General features: G+C 35.3%; 1 protein-coding gene across 3 annotated transcripts in view; it reads left to right on the top strand.

The window, feature by feature from the left end:
- LOC136029501 (FERM domain-containing protein 8-like) overlaps positions 1-13,672 on the top strand; it is a 71,591-nt gene extending 57,919 nt beyond the window's left edge. For 2 of the 3 annotated variants that reach the window (XM_065707947.1, XM_065707945.1), the window contains exons 8-10: positions 3,022-3,180; positions 9,842-9,950; positions 12,740-12,931. In XM_065707947.1, the coding sequence (XP_065564019.1) occupies positions 3,022-3,180; positions 9,842-9,950; positions 12,740-12,900 (429 nt within the window). In that variant the 3' untranslated portion in view covers positions 12,901-12,931. Of the gene's footprint in view, positions 1-3,021; positions 3,181-9,841; positions 9,951-12,739 lie in introns of all 3 variants that reach the window. The other variant, XM_065707946.1, reaches the window with a different exon arrangement.
- Positions 13,673-14,984: the final 1,312 nt, after the last annotated feature.

Here is a 14,984-nt window from a genome sequence, read left to right as displayed (position 1 = left end):
CAATGGTGGTATTTGAAAACTAATATGATGTTAGTTTTGCTTAATGTTTATATTTTCCTTTTCTTTATATGTTGTTTAATGTAGCTTAGTTAAACTTTCTCTTTTATAAAAGATTCTGGACATGAAGTTGTAATATTCGGATCTTTTTTATTAGTTAAAGTTTGCTACTTTTTGTTTTGTTTTGTCCACTATTTCGTTTAAATATTATATCCGTTTTCTCTGAATTTTTATTGTTAAATTCAGCTCCTAAATGGTGTCGAGCAAATGCTCTGATACGTAATCCATTTTAAACGCACTTGAAATTCTTGTATAAGCTCTTGCAGTATATGAGGACGACCACCTTAGGGTGAAGAATTCCATGTCAGAGCATTAAATAACTGCCCGTATAAACTGAGTGGGTATTTTGTTCTTTTTGTTAAAACAAAACTGCAGTAAGGCCTCACGACAGGAAAGACTCCAAGGCAGTTATCACTGGCCATCATTGAAAGGTTTATTTCAATGAGGTGATTTTATTTGGTGAATTTATTCGACTACACACGGCACTCTGTTGTTGCACTCCAACTTTTATGGAGTGCACTTTTGCATTGATTTGTCTTTCTGCTAGTCAATTAGGTGAAGGAGGGATAACCGAAACCTTAAATATGTAGTATTCTTAATCCTAGTACCCTTAAGTTTTTGTTTGAGCTCGTTCACATCAATTTGCAGAGAAGGGCAATTAGTCCTATAACCTCCCTTCATGAGAGAATACATTTGAGCCAGGTGTTAAGAATGATTTTTCAGAGAGGGTAAGCCCTCTCAAGAAATACTTTGAGTGTAAAACTACAGATTAATTTCATATGCCCACTTCCACAAAGGATTTGGGGCATACTTCCCCTCTCCATCCCCCCCCCAAAAAAAGTCAAGATTTTGTCGAAATATAGTGGAGGTTTGACATTAGAACGATTGCCTATTTTCCGATAATGTTGGGGATCTTGTTGAAAATATATAATTTTTAACCAAATCTTCTTTATTAAATATCTTTAAGGGGCTTGCTCTGATTTCTTGGGTTGTGGAAGTGAATCACCCATTTGAAATAGCAAGAAGGGCTATCCACACGCTGTATTTCAATTCTATTGCACTTTCAAAGTTATAAACAGGATTTGCCCTAATACAATGCTGTTACCTGTAATTTCTGCATCCTATGAAAGTTTATGGATTGCATATTATATTTTAACATGTTAGTGTCTACATTAATGGAACATTGGTGAGCCCTAGCAGCAATATCTCAAATTATACGAGCTATATGAAATTCATGTTGACGACACCAAAGTCATAGAAGGAGTTGAAGGGTTCAGCCAATGAATAAAAATGTAATAGAAACTGGCTCTACAGATACGCTAAGAGAGGCGGCTACTCGTGAATTACATTTTGTTGGGAAAATAAGTCATGAAATATTTAATTTATCCCAATGGCTACCGCCGAATATTAAGGGAGACATAAAAAAACGGTTGCCCCATCCAATTTCATTTTGCGAAAGGTACTTGCTTCTACACTTGATGTAACAGTCTCTTTCACCTCGGCAATACTTCATGTGCAAAAGCAACAGGTTGAGTTCTATTTTTTTGGCAGTAGAAAAACTGAGAGCCAGTGAAAGTAGTCTCAAACTACTTGTTCCTCATATAATCACCAATCAGCGACATATTGCCGCGAGTTCACGTACCTTCACCGACTCTTCGTTTATCAATGGTGAAATTCCTTCAATTCTGGTATTGGCATTTGTTAAAATTCCTAGTGCTATAGGATCATTGACGAATTCCCCACACAAATTTGGAATGCTTAGACTTTCCTCTCTTGCGTGTAAAGTAAATCGAATCCCAATCTACAATTTATCCTTTAATAGATCCCCTAATTTTTTGCAACGTAATATTCACCCGAGTTAAGTGATTCTATCCTACTAGCTAGTGGATAGTGGATAGTGATACTATCCAGCTAAGGTATCTAGATGGCTTGGACTGATTCAGCGTCTGAGAAATCAGTTACCTCGTTCTGCCCTTTTAACTCTTTATCATTCTATTGTCATGCCTTATATTTCTCATGGTGTTGTGATATGGGCTGGTGGATTTTATACAAATTTTAAACATGTTCAGGTTTTACAAAATAAAGTTATTAGACTACCAGGAAATTATGTCCATGGTAAAAATGATACAGTTAATTGTTACAGGAAACTCATGATCTTTAATGTTAGCCAACTTCATGATTATCAACTCGCTATATTTGTATTTCAGAGTATTTATGGTTTGTCCCCTGAAATTTTTCGTCAAATTTTTATATGGAATACTTCATACCACAGTTATGAGACTAGAAATATGGATGATTTGGTATATGAGTGTCGCAGCTCTCAGGAGAATTTTTGGTCCCAAATTTACTGGACCAGTAGTGTGGAATTCTTTACCAATGAGTATAAAGTTATCTGAAAATGCTAGCCAGTTTAAGAGTAGACTGAAGAACCGCCTTCTGGGAAGAAAATAATTTGAATGGGATGGCTTGTTGGCCTGTTTTTTTAAGTATAATTTTTTTTCTCCCTTTCTTTCTCTTCTTATTCTTTGTTTTCCTGTTGTTTTCTTTTTCCCACTTTTTTGTTTCGTTTCGTTTCATTTTTTTTTGTTAATGTTGTTGGTATTGGTGCTGATTAATGTTTATCAGCCACTACTAACAAGTCTTTGACTTTCTAAAGTGGCTGATGTGGTTTTTTTGTATATTGATGATATGTATAATAAAAAGTGTGTCTCTCTCTCTAATCCATTGTTCGGTAAGGAGTGGCCAATCATGTGTTCTAACTTTAATTCATATATACAGTGCCAAATATAAAATATAAAATGCCAAATTTCGTCGTCCTAGCTTATCTGGAAGTGCCTAAACTAGCAACACCAGGACAGACAGACCAACAGAATTTGCGATCGCTATATGTCAGTTGGTAGGAGATTGGTTTCCTTCAACCCTTTTCGAAATCCACTAGATATAAGAAATATTATATATTTTCAGGAATTGCTAATTAGTCTTTCCTATGATTCATTTTCCTGGGACATTGTTTATGCAAAGGACCTTTCTCCAGATTGTCTATCGAGTTTGTATATCGTTTTTCCAGGACCTGACGTTTATGGTAGAAGAACTGTTAGGATCGTTCAAATATTTACGAAACAGGTAATTTAATGGTTTATCACTGCATAGCTGTGTAATAGGATATTGTGAAATGCATATCATAAAATAGGAATATGAGAACTTTTTTGTGTTTCTCTTAATAGCTATTATAATTACTTTAAAATATATGTAAATCGTTTCTTCCTATTTTTTCTTTTAAATAACTACTATTACTACTAACAACTCACAGCAGAACCAGAACCAAGCTGCCTTAGGCCAACACAGCTATGCACGCTCCTCCTCCATCCCAATCTACTCAAGCCTCCTTCTTTACTTCTCCCCAAGAAGTTCCCGTTTCCTTTAAATCTTTCCTTATGACTTTTTCCCACCCAGACGAGGACGACCTGTTTTCTGTTTATACCTAGACGGTTGGCCAAAAAGATAATCTTCAGCAATCTGTCATCCATCTTCCGCAGAACGCGCCCTAACCATCTCAGTCTTTCTTTCAATATGGCCCTAGAAAGCGGGATTGAATCACACTTTTCGTATAGCCTACTGTTTGAAATACGATCAGTCAGCCGGGTACCCAGAACAATCCGTAGGCAATTTCTATGGAAAATATCTAGTAAAGCTTCATCCGCTTTTTGGAGCGCCCATGCTTCGGAGCCATATTTGACCACTGTCATCGCTGTACCTTCCAGTATTCGAATCTTAATTTGCAGACATATCTTCCTATTCCTCCAAACTTTTTTTTTTAATTGTAAAAAACACCCTCAGCCTTGGCTATTCTACTTTTAACCTCTTCACTGCTCCCACAGTCTTTACTAATAATACTACCAAGGCAAGTGAAGCTGCTCAATTGATCAATCTTTTCGTTACTGAACGTCACCCTTCTCTTATTTGAATTAAAAAAAAGGGAATAGTTGTGAGAAAAGTCAAAGTCATGGCCAATTGTAGAAAAAGGCCAAGACAGATTATCCAATTGGGTGGGCATCCCGGTCAAGGTTAGTTTGACCCCTTTGTTTGCCGTTGTTACTGTCTCCCATTTGTGCTACACCTCTCCGGGCATGCATGTCACTCCACAATGCCGAACTAGAGTCAACCTGTTGGAGGTTCTCCCTGGGGAACACACGCAGGTTGCCTACGGGTGGACTTACTTGAAAATTTTCCTCTCATGCATGTCACTCCACAATGGTGAACTAGAGTCAACCCTCTCATGCTAATTCACGGTGAGTTCAACCTGTTGGAGGTTCTACCTTGCCTTTTTGAAAATTATAATTGACAAATTGACAATTGTCGATTATAACTGACGAAGGCAAATTGTTTATATATAGTCCAATTGGCCTATATTCTAGCCAAATTTGCCTATATATTGGCAGACATTGTCAATATATCCATACTTTAAGCGGTAGGCATAGGCTAGATGGGATAAGGGTCTGACTGTCTAGTATTTATTAGTTCATTTAAAGAATTTGCAAAACCTTGGTGTGTGGCTAGTTTAGAGCAATGGTCTAAACGAGCCACGGCATCAGGCATCCGTGCCTTTGAGCAATGAACGTGGGCGTGATAAAAAGACTATATTGTTGGTATACGGATAGCGATCGATTACCGCTAAAGAAATAGGCTAAACATTCAACGGCTTTAAGCATCCGTGCCTTAAGCAGTGAACATGGGCCTGATGGAGTTTGACATGAAAAAATTAAATATATTGTTGGTACATGCGTAGCGGAGGGTTACCGCTAGCCTTAGTAACTTAGTCTTCTTGATATTAAATTTTATACCTGTTCTAGCACCCTGAACTCGCAAAACCTCGAAGAGTTCATTTATTTTGCTCACACTATCACCTATGAAGCTTAAATCATCAGCTTGATCTAAGTCCAAGAGAATTTTTCCTCCCCATTTGATTCCGTGGCCTCCCATTACCTTTCCTGTTCTCCTTAAGACAAATTCCATCAAAATGATCCACATAAAGGGGGTTAGAATACAACCATGCGTAACTCCTGATCTAATACAAAACCAGCTGCTAACCTCATTTCATTCCTTAAACGTAGTAATATTGTTCTCGTACATAGCACTAATCACTTTAATGTATTTGTCTGGTATAGCATATAAGGATAAGACCTTTGCTAAAGCTTTTCTATAAACAGAACCGAACGCTTGCTCATAATCCATAAAACTGAGGACCAAAGCTATTTGACAACTAAGGCACTTCTCAATTATTAACTTGAGAGTAAAAATTTGGTCGACACATCCTCTACCTTTTCTAAAACCCCACTTTTCTTCTCTTAAAACTTAAGTGTACGGCATCTCTCAGTCTAAAAAGTATCGTATTACAGAGAACAGACTAATGCCTCGATAATTAAGACATGCACTCTTATCATCTTTCCTATACAGTGGTTTAACTAAGGTTTTTATTATATCGGAGCCATCATATTTAAGAAACTCATTTGCCATACTATCAGCACCTGGAGCCTTATTATTTTTTAATCTTTTTAGTACTGTCACTAATTCTTCCTCACAAAACAACTCTCGTTTCACATCCAAGGTATCGCAAGCCTTTTTATTTTCCTTTATATCTTTTTCTGCAACTGTATCTCTTTTTAGAACATTCTCAAAATGTTCCACCCATCCCTCTTTAGCTCTTTCCTTATCACTAATTGTGGCCACGTTCCTATCTTTAAATAGGACAAGTCCGGATGTGACTATTCTCTCTCAATTTATTAACATACCTGTACAATTTTTTACTATTATGCCATCTAGCTGCATCTTCTAGATCCTCGGAATTTAATCCTTAGCCTCCACTTTACACCTCCTTTGTTCATATTTTAATGCTTTCTCCACTTTCTTTAAATTACTTTGTTTTAATGTAATCTATCACTCAGATAATTCTTGTAAAAACCCCTTCTCCTCTGCATCAAATATAAAGTTTTTCACTAATATTCCTAGTTGCAGTCTTTACTTTCTTCCTTAAGACAACGTCAGCAACTTCCCAAATTGTTTTTTTTTTTTTTTAAATCATTCCAACCATCTTCCACATTGTCAAGTTTAGTATTCAACTGTTCCTGGAAAAAGTTTCTTTCAAATTCTCGTCCTGGAGTCTACCAACATCATAACTTCCCGGGAGGTAGTTACCCTTCCGAGATTTCAGCTTTAAGTTAACCCTAGACACTACTAGATGGTGATTTTACTTTTACCATCAATAACAGCTCTCCTGTATACCCTAGTATCTTGTATTGATCCTGCCAGTCTTCGGCTGACTATACTATAATCTATAAGGTTAGCTGTCTTACCATCACGTGAGTATATTGTCAACTTATGGGTCATTTTATTACCAAACACCGCATTGGTTATAACTAGATTGTTATACCTACAAAACTGCAAAAGTCTGTAGCCATCAATATTTTTTTTTTCCTACACCATATTTACCTAGGCTAGAATACCATTTATACCTATTTTTACCGACCTTGGCATAGAAATCTCCTAGTAAAAACATAATATTTCTACCTGGGACCCTGTCTATTTGCTCCTGTAACTGTAAGAAAAATTCATCTGAGTTACTATTATCTGTCAGTCAGTTCTACGGGGGCATATACTACTATAACTGATACCCTGAACATTTTAGTCATAAAATGAGCAATTAGTATTGTATTATTTATACCTTCCCAGCGATAACAAGACTTAGCAGCTTCCTTATTCATCATAAGCCCTACTCCCTGTCTATGTACCCCGCCCTTCCTGCCTGAGTCAAGTAATTTCATATCACCTACCCCTGGAATAAGAGTGCTTCCTACCCCTGAAATATGAGTTTCTGAAACTCCTAATAAGTCTAGTTCGAATCGTCTGAGTTCGTCAGTCAAAATGTCAATACGATAGCCATTTTTTAACATTATAACATTCTAAGTTCCAATTTTCATATTCTTTAAATCTTTGACATTATTTTGGCCTCAGGAAAAGCAATGATCCCAGATACCAATGCACGACGGGGATCAAAATATCTTCTCAAGTCTTTACCGAAGCGCTTAAGAACCGGACGGCAAGGAGTCCCTGGGACTTCCAGTATGAATGGAGGCCTTTGTAATCCTGGATCCATCTTGGTCACAACATGGTATTCAGCACTTGGCAATGCTCTTCTATCAACAAGAGTGGAAATCCTGCACACAAATTCCTAAGCTTATTACCTCCGACTCATTATATATTCACGCCTACAAATATTATGGTACTACGGGGAGGCAACCTATAGTAGATAAACTAGCTAGGCAGAGGTTTTTTAGCCCGAAAACGCCCGTCAAAACAGACGAAGTCCAGAAGAAGTATCCATTAATCAGAATCCCTTGCGAATTATTATATTTAATTGTTTACATATATATATATATATATACTAGCTGTTGGGGTGGCGCTTCGCGCCACCCCAACACCTAGTTGGTGGGGGCGCTTCGCGCCCCCCCCAAGCCCCCCCGCGCGCGTAAGTCGTTACGCGCCATAATAGTTACGCGCCATTGTAGTTGTGTCCCTATGTCCCTCCTGTGAATATAGATATAAATATATATATATATATGTATATATATATATATATATATATATATATATATATATATATATATATATATATATATATATATATATATATATATATATATGGTTTTAACTACGTAAAACTTGCGAATATACAACATTCTTTGCTGTCCCATTGTCTTTGCATATAAATAGATTGTCAGGTTTACCGACTCTTGAACATGCAACATATAATGGTCCATGGGAAAACAATCTGTATTCAGATCTATACCTCATGATTCTAATGATTGCCCTTGAGCTTTGTTGATGGTGATTGCTAATCGACCATTCCCTGTCCCGGTCGTCATTTATATCCCCCTGTTTCCCCCGGTGTCCCCGTTGTAGTTGTGTCCCTGTGTCCCGGTCGTCATTTATATTCCCTGTGTCCCGGTCGTCATTTGTATCCCGGTGTCCCAGTCTGTATATACATTCGTTTTTTAGTTTTGTTTTTCTCCTTTATTTTTTTCCTTTTTTTTTCTTTTTTAGTTTATTTAGATTTTTAGATTTTTTAGTTTTTTTATTAGTTTTTAGTTTTTTTTTCTTTTTAGTTTTTTTGTAGTTTTTACCTTCTTTTTAGTTTTGTTAGTTTTTTTTTTCACTTATGTCCTGGTCGTCATGTATACTCCCTGTGTCCCGGTGCTTTGTTGATTGCTAATCGAACATTCCTTTTGTCCTGGTCGCTTTCTCTTTGAGTGTCGTCATTTATTTTTTTCTTTTTTAGTTCTTTTAGTTTTTACCTTTTTTAGTTTTTTTTAGTTTTTTAGATGAAAATTTTTTTTAGTTTTTTCCTTTTTTTTCTTTTTAGCTTTTTATTGGTTTTTACCTTTATTTTAGCTTATTTTTCAGTTTTTTCCTTTTTTTTAGTTTTTTTTTATTTTTTATTTTTTTTAGTTTTTTACCTTTTTTTAGTTTTTTTAGTTTTTTTAGTTTTTTACTTTTTTTATTAGTTTTTAGTTTTTTTTGTAGTTTTTGCCTTTTTTTAGTTTTTTCAGTTTTTTTTTAGTGTTTTATTGGTTTTTACCTTTATTTTAGCTTATTTTTCAGTTTTTTCCTTTTTTTTAGTTTTTTTTAGTTTTTAGTTTTTTTAGTTTTTTACCTTTTTTAGTTTTTTTAGTTTTTTTAGTTTTTTAGCTTTTTTATTTTTTTTATTAGTTTTTAGTTTTTTTGTAGTTTTTGCCTTTTTTTAGTTTTTTTAGTTTTTTAGCTTTTTTCATTTATACTCCCTGTGTCCCGGTGCTTTGTTGATTGCTAATCGAACATTCCTTTTGTCCTGGTCGCTTTCTCTTTGAGTGTCGTCATTTATTTTTTTCTTTTTTAGTTCTTTTAGTTTTTACCTTTTTTAGTTTTTTTTAGTTTTTTAGATGAAAATTTTTTTAGTTTTTTCCTTTTTTTCTTTTTAGTTTTTTATTGGTTTTACCTTTATTTTAGCTTATTTTTCAGTTTTTTCCTTTTTTTTAGTTTTTTTTTATTTTTTATTTTTTTTAGTTTTTTACCTTTTTTTAGTTTTTTTAGTTTTTTTAGTTTTTTAGCTTTTTTACTTTTTTTATTAGTTTTTAGTTTTTTTTGTAGTTTTTGCCTTTTTTTAGTTTTTCAGTTTTTTTTTTAAGTTTTTTATTGGTTTTTACCTTTATTTTAGCTTATTTTTCAGTTTTTTCCTTTTTTTTAGTTTTTTTTAGTTTTTAGTTTTTTTAGTTTTTTACCTTTTTTTAGTTTTTTTAGTTTTTTAGCTTTTTTATTTTTTTTATTAGTTTTTAGTTTTTTTTTTGTAGTTTTTGCCTTTTTTTAGTTTTTTTAGTTTTTTAGCTTTTTTATTAGTTTTTAGTTTTTTTTGTAGTTTTTGCCTTTTTTTAGTTTTTTAGCTTTTTTATTTTTTTTATTAGTTTTTAGTTTTTTTTTGTAGTTTTTGCCTTTTTTTAGTTTTTTCAGTTTTGACGTCACCTGATCCAGTTTTTTCAGGTGACGTCACCTGATCCACAGATCCACAGATCCACTCACAGACAACTTATTTTTATATATATAGATATATATATATAATTTAATTTAATTACATTATAAGCATAAACATTTTTCTGGTTAATATTGATCATGTTCTTTATGTCTTACATTCTTTTTCCCTGTCTTGCTTTCTTACTGCTTTCCTTTCTATTTAAGCTTTAAAAATAATTCATTAAAGGTTGCCATGATAGATGCTCTTTTGTCCTACTGGACCACGTTGCATCAAGACCGGATAAATCGAGACGAGTCAGATGTTGGAACAAGTGAATCTGTAACTGATTCTGCTGGTAGGTTGTTTTTTTTTTTTTTTTTTTATAATATTGTTGATATTCTTATTGTTACAGATAACCATTTTAATGAGAAAGCAAGATAAAGAGAAAAAATCTGAAAAGCTTACACAAATTAAACGTGTCTGTAGAAAGGGGAAAAAAATAACCGCTTTAAAATTAAAGGAAAAGAAATAGAGTGTTCTTTTTTTCTTGTCTTTTTATGTACGTTTCGACTTGTTTAAGCTATTTTCTGTTCTTTTAATCCTCCTTTTTGCTTTTTTTCCCGTTGATAGAAGCTTCCTTATTTGATGCCTAGGGTTTTGGAGTTCTACTATTATTTGTATAATTCTTTTTTTCTGAAGTGTCTTGCCGTAGACTTTAGATCCACATGCTCCTCCAGAGGCAAACAGGGCATCAAAAAGGAGCCATCAATCATCTTGGTGGTCTACTGCTGCCAGAAGTCCTCCCATAAAGGTTGGATCGACGCGTGCAGGTCAGTCTGGTACATGAGTCTTAGGGTCTTTCTGGGTCTGCCTCTGCTGTGTGAACCATTTGGTTGCCAGTGAAGTACTGCATTGGGTTGTCGAAGATTGTCCATTCGTAGTATGTGGCGAGGGTGTCCCCATCTGCCATCTCTTATGACATCTCTAACAAGAGGCTGGCATGTCTTGTCGAAAATGGATTGATTAGTTATCCTCCCCTGTCTTGAATGATGAAGATTCTTCTTAGACATGGATTTTTGAAAGTGAGTATTCTTCTCTCTCGTTCCTGGTTCAGGTGCCAGGCTTTGACTGTGTATAGGAGAGATGGTATAACACTGCTTGTTAAAGAAGCAGTTTCAGCCGTAGAGAGACCCTCTTTGGACCGTCAAACCTTCCGTAGTCTATTGAAGCATCCATCAGTTTGGCCAATTCTTATGAGTAATATTTCAGAGGTTGATCCAGTTCTGGCAATTATGCTTCAACTTATTTGCTATATATGTTATTTTTTATATTTGATGCCCAAGGGGAGTCTGTTTTAAAAGTTCTACCCACTTTTCAATATTTTTATTTCATTTAAAAATAGAACAGCAATCTTGTTTAAGACATCATTTACTCTCAACTACAGAGGCCAATATATAAAACCCCTTCAACGCTTTTTGTCTTATTTGTCTTTTGCATTCATGGACTAACATCTGTTTTTCATAAAACTAGAGAAGTAGCACCGGGACCGAAAATCCAGTTTCAATTAATGGATCGGAACCTTAGAATGTTTGCTCCGAGCCAAGTCATGGTCGTAAATTTCGTCACTAATGTTAAAGGAAATTCTCAAATAAGTTTCCTTAATTAGTATTTATGTGGAACCTCATTAATTAGTTTTGGTTTAGGTTTCTATAACCAAAAACAGAAAAATAATTTTCACTATTTATTAACGCCTCACTTCTGAAGCAACCGACGTTTTTGATTTTGAACAGCATATGATTGTAGCCAATATAGCCTATCTCAGTTTCTGAAAAAATAAAATTACGTGGATGAAAGAAAAAGAAGAACGCTAAACTGTAAATGGCACTAGCGATTTTATTTTTTAACAATGGTACCAGTTTCCACTCTTGTAAGCTACCTTGTTAAATACTATCATTGTTCTAGGTCCCTCTTGGTTGTTTACCTGCTGGTGTATTGCAAATAACTTTTCTGTACTATCGATCGTATATTCAAATAATAAATATATGAGTGTAACTGTGTAATAATCAGTAGTTGTAATATTAGGCCTGTTGAAGGATCTCAATTACGATTTTACACTTATAGATTGTTTTAGTACACAGAGATTACTTACAAATTGTCTCCCTTTTTCCGTGCTATTGCGTAATTTTTTTGCACCATCCTACCCTTGAATAGAAAATTGCAGGGAATTAAAAGTTCCTCTTTTAGTGCTGGGCTTACTTTTCCCTCAAGTCATGAATGCATGATTGTGCATCAAACGGGATGCTATACGCTATCGCTTCTGTTCAAAATTTGATTGTAGAAGGACATAGAGAGGAATGTTTAATGACCCACGGGCCTATGTTATATCTCTAATAACACCTCAAAAGTTCTTGTAATCATCTGCTTAAAACCGGGTGTAATTAGTCGATTTTTCTATTAGGAAGTAAACGGGGAAGGAGAATGGGAGGCCTTTTCTCGTAGTGATTGAGAATTCTTGTATGATCCCGGCTCAAATAGATGCCAGGTATCTTTGTCTCTGCTAAAAAGTTGGCGATATTTGGGTAAAGGAGTTGTTGGAGGGGTCAAGCGAAGTTTCATTAGACATATCTATTGAAATACTCGGCTTAGCACTAAGAAGCCCTAAAACTCAGCTGTTTAAAAGGTACATAAAATTGTACAAACATAAACAACAAATTTGGTCCTCCTGTTTCTAGAATAAAAATCGCCGAACTATTGTGAAGTAGATTTACCTCCTCAAAGATGACCAGGGAATAAAATTCTATTGGAGGAGCTTTTCACTGTTCAGACTTGGTTCTTTACCTTGTTCTTAAGGAGTACAAAAGAAAAGAATGTTGCTGCAATTATAAGCCGCTGAAACTAATGAAAAATTGTATCAAAATTATTTTCTGCCGGGGGAATAGCAGCTCGTTTTTTTCTGAAATTTTTTCGTATCTTTGTCTGCGATGTCCTTTTAACTGAAATTGTTGTCGAATCTTAACTAATCATCGCAGCTCGATTGTCCTATTAACTTTTTGTGTTAGTGACTAATTTGTGAGCATCCTCAGTTGTAAATCTATTTACAACTATTTGTATCTATTGTGTTGGTGACTATTGTATCTATTTTAGATGCTCTTTCTCCATTAACAAAAAAACTGATGTACCGGACTCCAAGTGAGATACCAGTTTTTTCGAAAGTTGATCGTCTTTGTCTAGCAACCTTTGATGAGGATGGAAATCTCATTGACAAGCGAGGTAGCTGGAAACTTCGCACGGGAGTCTCAGATTGAAAGCTGCCGTTCAATAAAATTTGAATCTCTGACTCTACTGTTCTACAAAGTGCTCATTGTGAAATTTATGAAAGATCTTATATTTTATCTTTTAAGCTAGGTTAATTTCTGACGGAAATTGATAAATTCGGCCCAGTAAAAACGACCAACTGAAAGGGAAAAAGAGATGTTCCAGTCCCTCAATTTCCATGTTATAAATTGTGCTTTAAGTTTAATAATTACTTGTTGTGACGTATTTACTTAGGCCAGTTAGGTTTATATGTTTTCGGAGAGACAAAACCAGCCTTCTTAAAACTTGGTTGTTTTAACAACTTAAAAAAGTTTGATGTAGTCTGCTGCAGTCCATTTGTACTAATTTCAACCTGATTGGCTCTTTTGTATGAAATTTTAGTTAGTTAAAAGAGTAAAAAATTTTTGAGTCAGAACTACGTTTTACAAATAAAGTGACCAACCAATATTTCTATTTGAATTCCATTTTTTTATGTCTGATGGAAAGAGAAACTTCAAGTCTCGCCAGACAAATTTTTGAAGAGAAAGGGCTCCTGTTAAACATACCTTAAAAATAATAGCATAAGTCAGAAATTATTATCAAGTAATCAGTGCGATTTATTCAGAGAGACCGGAAAAACTCCATGAATCTTTCAGAAAACTCCCAAAAGTTGCACCAAAACATCTCTCTTCTAATTGAAACTTCAGACTAGTTCACAAAACCTAATTTTGAACTAAAACAGATAGATAAATAATAATTTTTTAGCACATTTTACGCTCATACTTATTACATTCTGGGATATTGCATTACGAATTAAATAAGACAAATTCTAAATTACAAAAAAAGAAAATATATCATAGGCAAGAGTTAGCTTTATAAATTCGTGCACATGTACCGATTGGTACATGACAACTCTCATTGGCCGCTTACAATGACAAAAATAAAAAAGATATAAAAGGTTCTGAGAATGTAATTTTAGCATAACATGAATAGAAAGCGTTTAATTTCCTTTGGTTTTTCTAACCCTTGCATTTCTTTCAGTGCTAATGTTTCGTCTAGCTCAACAGACTTTGATCACAGTGATTCGCTGTTGTCAAATCCAAACACTCTAACCCATCCCAAGTCTATAGTGTTTTGAAGCGCTAACTCATTGGAAAGCAGTCTTCTTGCAATCCTAGCGCTCTCAAAACCACTTGCTTGCACTATCAATCACCGAAAGGTCTTTCGCTAAGAGCAATTGGAAACACAGAGCATATGTGTTTTGAAATGAGTAAAAATAATAAGCAGATGACCGCACAGGTCCGTCGGGTTGAATCTGATACGTGTTTGACGGGGTAAAGTCAGTGTGTGGGCCATTGCACAGTAATATCACCTCTACGAAGTGGATAGAGAAGATGATGATCATTTTAGCCAACAGGCTTCTTCGGGTGTGTTCGGACTGTTGGAACGAGGTGAAGTCAGAGAGAGGGCGGATACAGACAAGCCTTATGTTTTATTTTAAAGAGTGAAAAAGTGTTCTAGCTGTGGAAGGAGACGGGGGTTCTGCCACTGTCATGGTTCTGACCTGCGAGAGGCTCCTGAACCTCAAGTGTACGGCCGGCAGAGCGAATGTAATGTCGATATGAGTGAAGAATGGAATGGAATAGGGAACACTGGTATCATTGGAACGCCGGGTCCTTTGGAATCTACTATCCAAGCCAGTGTTGGGAATGAGGGATGATTGAAGTATGGTATGGATGGCTGTTGCAGGAGCTTTACGTCTTCGTCGAGTCTGGGGCAGCATATGCGGTAGCAGCATCTGGTCGTACATAACGAGTGATTTGCGGGAATCTAACGGGCTCGATGGAAAGACGATAACTTAAGGCGTATCGCACTCATGGAAATAGAATTCTGAGATCTGATTAACATATATCAGTACGTTGTTTTGCGACTGCCAGGAAGAACGGACGAGGCAGTAAAGAAGGTCCGAAAGCAACAAGCGTACCTTGAGATATTGGAGGACGTACGCCGTCAGGAAACTGACGGTCGTGCAAATCTAGTACCTCTGTCTAAAAAAAATACAGGGTTTAGAAATACGGCTGTGTTTAGAAACCAT

This window comes from Artemia franciscana, chromosome 7, assembly GCF_032884065.1.
Source record: "Artemia franciscana chromosome 7, ASM3288406v1, whole genome shotgun sequence".
In the NCBI taxonomy this organism is placed as follows: Eukaryota; Metazoa; Arthropoda; class Branchiopoda; order Anostraca; family Artemiidae; genus Artemia; species Artemia franciscana.
The sequence above is the reverse complement of the archived record's forward strand: the minus strand, read 5'-3'. Positions and strand labels throughout refer to the sequence as shown.